This window comes from Acytostelium subglobosum (assembly GCF_000787575.1).
Source record: "Acytostelium subglobosum LB1 DNA, scaffold: scaffold50, whole genome shotgun sequence".
Taxonomy (NCBI): Eukaryota; Evosea; class Eumycetozoa; order Acytosteliales; family Acytosteliaceae; genus Acytostelium; species Acytostelium subglobosum.
Genome location: NW_012236483.1, coordinates 6,349 through 14,632, shown reverse-complemented (window position 1 = coordinate 14,632; position 8,284 = coordinate 6,349). Strand labels below are relative to the sequence as shown.

Genomic DNA, 8,284 nt, shown 5'->3' with positions numbered 1-8,284 from the left:
GAATCTTTGATCATTTTTTTTTTTTTTTTTTGGTTCTTTAGGTAGCTCCATCTTGGTGGTGTCGAGAAGCACTAGGTCACCAACCTTAAACTGGAGAGGAACGAATCGACTCTCTTTGGCAAGTTGTTCAAGGTTCTTTGCATTGNGGCTTCTCTAGCGCGCTTGGCAAGAGTGTTCATTCTTGAGAAGAAGGTGGACGTGATGTTGGTTGCGGCAAGAGGTCTCGATATGGTCAACGAGTTGGGAGTGTCTGGGTTGAATCCATAGTTGATCATGAATGGTGTAAGGCCAGTAGTTGCGTGCTTAGAGTTATTGTAGGCAAACTCTAGAGTTGGCAAAGTCAGGTCCCATTCAGGCTCTTGATCGATGTACATTCTGATGGCAACTTCAATTGTACGATTTGCACGTTCACTCTGTCCATTGGCCTCTGGATGATACGATGTTGTGTAGGCAAGCTTCACACCAAGACGCTTCAACAACATACTCCAAAAGTCTCCTGTGAAACGACTGTCCCGGTCYGATATGATCTTGCGTGGCAAACCATGGTGACGGAACACGTTGTTGATGTAGACGTCAGCCGCTTCCAYAGCACCATAAGTCGTCTTGAAAGGGTAGAAGTGCGCCATCTTGGAGAGTTTGTCTGTGACGGTCATAATGGCATCGAATCCAGACAAGGTCAGGGGAACTGGTCCAATAAAGTCCACTGTAACCATTTCCCAGCAGCGTATCGGTGGAGGAATTGGAGACTTTGGGATGGATACTGGAGCTTTAGGTTTGACAAGTTGACACTTGTCGCAGGAAGCACAATACTGAACGACCTCTTCATAGATGTTGGGCCAGTAGAAGTTACGAGTAATGAGTTCGTAAGTGCGATCACGGCCAAAGTGTCCTGATATTGGAGAGTCATGACTTTGTTCAAGAATCTWCTGCTTGATAGATGTGCATGAAGAGGGAACTACTAGTCGGACCTCATCACTATTAGGATCTTGGTCGTTGGTCACATCACGGAAGTACAACAGGTCGTCAATCAGTAGGTAAGGCTGGGTGGGGAGTCCCTTCTTGATCTTGTCAAGGACAGCAGAAGTAGTCTTGTCCTTCTCGTAGGCCGTTGCAAGCGACTGTCGATCCGTTGGAGAGAGATGTACTTCCACCAGCTTGTAGTCGGCTCTCCGAGACAGGGCGTCAGCGACAATATTCTGTTTACCTTCTCTGTAGTCCATCTCGTAGGGGTATCGTTCAAGTATCTCCAACCATCTTGCGAGTCGGCCATCTGGTTGCTTGATATCTTTGAAGTACTGGAGACTCTCATGGTCGGTGATCAGTTTGAAAGTGGTAGGACCGAGTAGGTAGTGTTTCCATTTCTTGAGAGCGTAGATCACAGCGAAAAGTTCCTTTTCCCGTGTTGGGTAGTTGAGTTCAGCGGACATCAACTTCTTGCTCTCAAATGCAACAGGACGGACACGACCTTGGTCATCAACTTGGGATAGGACAGCACCAAGCGCATACTGAGAGGCATCAGTTTCCACGATGAACGGACGGGACATATCAGGATGTGCCAATACCACTGTGTTGGTCATCAGTTGTTTGATTTGGTCAAAGGCCTCTTGCTGCTCCTTGCCCCATACAAATGCTGATTGCTTGCTCATTACATTGGWCAATGGGATCATTACTCTAGAGAAGTGAGGAATRAATTCTCTATAGTAATTCACCAGACCATGGAATGACATGACATYGTGATGGTCCTTAGGGATTGGCCAGTCGGCAATGGACTTGAGTTTAGAATCGGAAGGGCGAATTCCCGATTCTGAGATGACATGGCCGAGGAACTCAACAGACGTCTGGAAGAGTGTGATCTTCTTCTTGTTGATATAGAGCTTCTCTTGGCGGAGGCGATCCAGTACCAATCTGACGTGTCGGTCATGTTCATCTCGAGTCTTRGAGTGGATTAAGATGTCGTCCAAGTAAACGCAGACGAAGGGCATATCATGGAAGATACTGTTCATCAAACGCATAAACGTGGCGGGAGCATTGCTTAAACCAAAGGGCATTACGGAGTAGGAGTACTGGCCGAGCTTGCAAACGAATGAAGTCTTGGGAATTGACTCCTTGTCCATCTCGACCTGGTAGTAGCCAGACTTGAGGTCGAGTAGAGAGAAGTATTTGGAACCGTTCACTTGGTCAAGAAGGTCTTTGATAAGGGGCATAGGGTACTTGTCCTTTATTGTCTGCTTATTGAGCAAACGATAATCAATGCATAGTCTTCGAGATCCGTCCTTCTTTTTGACAAAGAGGATTGGACTTGCATAAGGAGAATTGGACGGTTGTAGAATACCCTGGCGGAGACCTTCCTTGACTTGCTTCTCAAGTTCCTCCATGTCAGATGGCGACATACGTCGGACAGGTTGAGAAGGTGGGCGAGTGTTGGCGTGTTCCATGATCACATGCTTGATGGCTCGGCCTTTGATTTGCTGGACATGAGGGATCTCTAGGACAATAATGTCCTTGTAGTCCTCCATGACTTTGAGTGAGTCCTTCTCAAGGTTCGACACGACATTGATCTCATCGGCCTGGTCAGTGGCAGCGGTAACCGGTTTAATAACGCACAAATAGACTTCATCTACTTGTTTCCTTCTAATGCTTCTACTCAGATGAGTAATAGACATTAGTTGGACAGGTGATTGCGACGGTTCAGGATGAGGCGGCAAAGTTGAGAGCTTATGGGAGGCGGAGGATGCTTTAGTCCTGTCGTCCAAGGTAGAGGGAGTGATGGCCTCGTTCTTGGAAGAAGGAGAGTAGGCGTCAGGCATGTGAGGGTGTTGGTAAACCAAGYGGTTGTTTCTGTCAGTGATCCTCAGACCGGCTGACAGGAAGAATGGGACACCAAGTACAAGGTCGAATGGGATATCGGCGATGTAGGTCGGTGTGTTGATGCTCTGACCATAGAAGGTCAGAGGGAGGTTGGCAACTCCAATCAAAGGTAGCTCGTTGCCGTTGGCTACCAGTGCAGASTTCCCTCTTGGAAGTCTCTTCCAGCTGACGTGAAGACTCTTTGCCTTGTTGGTATTGATGAAATTGGCGGTGGCACCAGTGTCCAGAAGGGCTTGGACTATTTGAGAGGTGATCTCAACGGTGATGGTAGGTGCCGCAAGCGAGTCTTTGGCATCAGCTAGGGACAGAGATGGTTTACTYAGACTTGGAGGTGCCGCAGCACACTCCGTCCGCTGGGAGGGGCTGTCGGCAGCGAAAGCAAAGTTTCTGTTCTCGACACTTCTGCTTTTCCTCTGGCGTGAGTTTGGTTAAACCCATAGTCTTCTCTGGTCGATTAGACTTGTTGCTCACTGTCTTGGTCTTGATAGTAGCCACCATAGGTTCCTCTTCTTCATCGGACCACTCATCAGTTGGGGAAACTGCATTRATGGTGATTGGGTTTGACTTGGAACCTGGTTGTTGACCAGACTGCTTGGTGTGGGGCTTGCCTCCTGAGGATCCACCACTAGATCTTGACCACTCATAGTGTGCTCGGTCCTTCTTSGTACAGAAGTTGACWGTTCTGTCTAGAGTATCAATATCGTGTTCATCGAGCCTATCAATGATGTCTCTTGGAAGGGCGTGTCGTAGAGCAGATAGGAGGAACACTTCGTCAAGGGATGGGTCTGAAGAAGCTATAGTAATGAACGCAGCATAGAACTTGGCAAAGGAACCATAGTTGCGGACGTAGAGGCGGTTGAGCTGGTCTCGAACTTCGACATCATGATTGGGTGGTCGGTACAGAGTCTGGACCTTATGCTTGAAGGCTTCCCAGTTCTTCATGCACGGGTCATTCAACGTCTTCCACTGATAACACCGAGCCATTAGTGCATCCTTGGTGTTGTTGTATGCATACAACACTCTAGCTTCATTGTTGATAGAAGCCAGATCACAGTGGACCTCCATTGCCACGAACCATCGCACTATGTCTCCATACGCCTCGTTGCCGGACAGAGGGRCAGGGAGTTTGGATTTGATAGGTCGGTGGTTGGCAGGAATTGAACTGGAAGCTTCAGACTCGCTGTCTTTATCAGACACTGGGTATGGCTTGTTTCCGGCTTTGTAGAATAGAGGGATGTCGGACTTAGTGGATGTGCCTCTCTTGGGGGTCAGAGCTGAAAGTTTGCCCTTGGTCTCCATGTCATCAGTGATCAGTTCGACTAGGACAACAAGTTCACCTAACTTCCTCTCCATATCTTCCATTCGAGAGTCAACGTTGGCTGTAATGAAGTCAATGTGTTCCTGCCATTCTGGTATTGGTAGTTTCTTTTGGGCCTTTTCTGACATCTCACCGGACTTGGGTTGAGAGGAAGAGGATGATGATGATGATGATGATGAAWTAGTAACGGTAGTGTTGGATTGAGGTTGAAGTTCTGCTGTGCCAGAGTTACTCTCTCCGGCCGGAGCAGCCTCAATCTTTGGTTCATTAGYGTCAGACATGTTTGTACAAACAACTAAACTGAATTCTTAACGTGTAATGGCTTAAAAGAACAATTACAAAGCTTCAATCGGTTGGCCGGTATACTCGAGCGCACGAGGGCATCAAAGTAGTCCCAACTTCCAATCGTTACAGTGTACGAGCACGATACGCAGTCTAGAGTTACTAGGTAAGAGACAAGGGTCCTTACACTTCCGTCTAGATTTGGTTAGGGGCGTTCTAACAAGTTATACAGCTAATAGGCAGTGGTCGTTGAAGCACAGGCGATTCACGTCGGTTGAAGAAAACGGGAGTAGGGCCGCTTCAACCAGAGTACAATCTAAACGAACAGATGCTACCAATTGATACAGGGGTATGCCTAKATCAATACAAAGGGGTGGARAATACTGAGATGAGAGTAACTTTGTACAAGTCAGTCAGTACRCTTGTCGAGAGTAGGATATATAGAGATTGTATATAATGAAGTGATAGACAATCGATGTATCTCTTAGTCGAGAGTAGTAAGTTGAATSTTTATTATTTACCTTTGTACAAGTCAGTCAGTACRCTTGTCGAGAGTAGGATATATAGAGATTGTATATAATGAAGTGATAGACAATCGATGTATCTCTTAGTCGAGAGTAGTAAGTTGAATGAGCCTTTTTCGATATATCTGTAGGCACCTCCGTGTGGACCTGCCTATTCCGTAACGTTGTGGGTGATAGAATAAAATGAATTTCTATTATATTTTTTTTCGTGTCTACTATTTTGAATTCGTCGTGCCTACTTTTCAGAATAACCCCTGACTACAATCATTCTTTAACGATGGACTTCTCAGGAGTTATTAGTAGAAGAGAAGCACGCAATCATAACGAGAGATTTGTGGATGATGAAGAAGTAGAAGATGAAGACACTCAAGATCTTGGTGATGACGACGATGCCATGATAGAAGACTCACCAGTATATAAATACTTGGATGCTCAAACGGATGATGCCGCCCGCGCGCTCTCAGGGTTCACTGCACCAGAGATTCTATCCTACTACACCGATTGCAAGTCCCATATAGTGCATGAAACAGTCGCAAGAAAAGGAAGACACCCTATTGTGTCAGAGCTGGATGCCCTATGTCTGTTGCTCATTGTCTATGTCTCTGGAGACTCGCTAGAGAACATTGCAGCCTCCTCTACGTTCAAGGTTGGTGCCGTACACCGAGCCGTCTGCAGGGCGAGGGATTTTCTATTCGACGCATTGAAGGCGGCCAACGACGACCTCGAGAGACCGCTGCCAGACAGTGTTTGAGACCGAGCATATTATACTACTCGGTTCAAATAAACGAGATATCAATATCATTCGGTTCGAATAATTCCTTTCTCGGTCGTGTGGATGATCCAAGATTGTAACCGAGCTCGGTTACCCGAATATCGCCTTTAACCGATATTCGACCGGATAACCGATTAACCGGTACTACACTGCTCATGAATACGTACAGTATGTACTCTCAGTAAAACAAAAATGTTATTTTTTGATCTGATTCATTGAAAAGGCTTTTGTATTCCTCGATATCTCGTCTCCAATTAGAGCTTCATGTATCCTGCCACTGATTGTTTCATCATCCTGCTTCAACCCAGACAACAACAACATCCACCAAGGTGACATCATCAACTTCAACAGAGACTACAAAGAAGTACAGTATTGGATGGAAACATTRTTTTGAACCAACCAAGACTAGTCCACTACTAACAATGCATGTCTGTGGTTGATAATCATTAGGATCACCAAGATGTCTAAAGGAAGCCATTTGGTCATTTCTATCAATAATATTAATTTAAGTTTCAAAAAAATGAATGAGACTTGTGTTGTTCACTAGATTGAAAATGCACATATCTCACCCTCGGTTATTCGATCCGGTTTTGATTAAAAAAACAGCTGGTCGGTTCGAATAATTGAACTTCCTTCGGATTGGTAAAAGGGTCCGGTTCGGTTTATTCGGTCTCGGTTAGTCGGATATCCGAACTCGGTCTCAAACACTGCTGCCAGACGACAACCCTCATGACCTCGGACTGATAATTGATTCAACAACGATCCCCGTCTGCAAACCTTCTGGGAGGTTCGCTGATGCCAAGATCTACTGGGATGGAAAGAACAAGACGTATGGAGTCAAGTTTGAAGTTGCTGTCCTGGCCAACAAGCCTCACTACGCCATCTTTACCAGTAAACACTATCCTGGATCGGTGCACGACTACTCCATACACAAGGCCGAGCATAAGACATATACCCAGTACCTCAAGAAACTCCCTACCGAGACTGGAAACACCACCAGCCGCAGGTGGTCCGTCCTCGGCGATAAAGCATACAATGGTCCCCCAGGTGATACACGAGGCATTCGTCGGTGTGCCTTGATGAAATCAACGCAACTCTCGAGGGCCACACAGCACCAGATCGATGTGAACATTGAACCAATACCTGGACGATATAATCTAACAGACATGGCTGTGTCATTCGCGAAGCTGAACTTCTATTTATTTTTTTTGATTTTCCATTTTTTTTGTTGTCTTGTCTACTTGCTGAATGGCTGCTGTCTATTTTTCTGAATAGCGCTGTCCACAGAGATAAATAGATACAGATATGAACCTAGATAATATATTTGCAGCAGCAGATTGTCGCAGGGCAGTAGAGATGCATGTTGGTGATGAGAAGGTACACGATTCCGAAGCCGAGGACATTGAAGAGACAGAAGATGTGATGCTTGAAGCGTCACCTCTCTTTAAAGGTCTTACATTGAAACCAGTGCAGCAAGTTGTCAAGCTGACATCCAAAACAACACTGGAGATTCAAGACCTGTACCGTGACTGTCAGCCCGAGATCACCGAGGAAACGCACGACAGAAAAGGAAGGAAGAGGAAGATCAGTTACCTCGATAGTATCGTTCTCTTGTTGGCGCTCTACACAACTGCGTCCAAGATCCAAGTACTGGCAAGCATGGTCACTGGATGGTCGGCCTCAACAGTCCACGACTCAATCTGCATCAGTGTTTGAGACCGAGCTTATTATACTACTCGGTTCGAATAAACGAGATATCAATATCATTCGGTTCGGATAATTCCTTACTCGGTCGTGTAGTTGCTCAAAGATTGTAACCGAGCTCGGTTACCCGAATATCTCCTTTAACCGATATTCGACCGGATAACCGATTAACCGGTACTACACTGCTCATGAAAGTGTACTCTTTGTAAGACAACAATGTTATTTATTGATCTGATTCATCGAAAAGGCTTTTGTATTCCTCGATATCTCGTCTCCAATCAGTCTTGAGCTTCATGTATCCTGCCACTGATTGTTTCATCATCCTGTTCCTCTTTTTAGTCCAAAGGTCCTGTACACCAGAGAACAACGATTCCACTCCAGCTTCAGCAGCTGGGATGATGAATATCCTTTTGACAAGCTTGAACAGAGTGGGATACTGATATTGGTTCGTCTTCCACCAAGAGATGATCTGTGCCCCATCATGTTGGTCTTCATTAGGTATTAAAGCTCCATTCTCTAAGTACCTGTCAAGCTCTGATGTTGGACTATTCTTAGTTGGTTCAATATCATGTTTCCATCCAGTACTGTACTTCTTTTTAGTCTCTGTTGAAGTTGTTGATGTCACCTTGGTCGATGTGGTTGTTGCCTGAGTTGAAGTAGCGAGTGGTGCGGGAAGAGAGAGGACATCATCTGCAGGGAGGATTTGAACTTGGAATTCGACTAGTCGTCTTCCCATCTTCTTCAAAGAGATCTTGGATGCTGCTGATCTCTTTCCGTTGGCATTCAGTTGGGCATCTKGACATCAGCATCTCCGAT

At 45.8% G+C, this 8,284-nt stretch overlaps 2 protein-coding genes across 2 annotated transcripts; one reads left to right on the top strand and one right to left on the bottom strand.

The window, feature by feature from the left end:
- Positions 1-71: 71 nt before the first annotated feature.
- SAMD00019534_125820 (hypothetical protein) lies at positions 72-2,402 on the bottom strand (the record flags this gene model as incomplete). The annotated part of the gene is made up of 1 exon (XM_012892195.1): positions 72-2,402. A coding segment is annotated over one exon (2,331 nt), but the record flags the coding sequence as incomplete, so codon positions are not given.
- A 4,718-nt stretch (positions 2,403-7,120) lies between these two features.
- On the top strand, positions 7,121-7,480 carry SAMD00019534_125810 (hypothetical protein; the record flags this gene model as incomplete). Its single annotated transcript, XM_012892194.1, has 1 exon — positions 7,121-7,480. The coding sequence occupies one exon, from the start codon at positions 7,121-7,123 to the stop codon at positions 7,478-7,480; it is 360 nt and encodes a 119-aa protein (XP_012747648.1).
- Between the last annotated feature and the right edge of the window lie 804 nt (positions 7,481-8,284).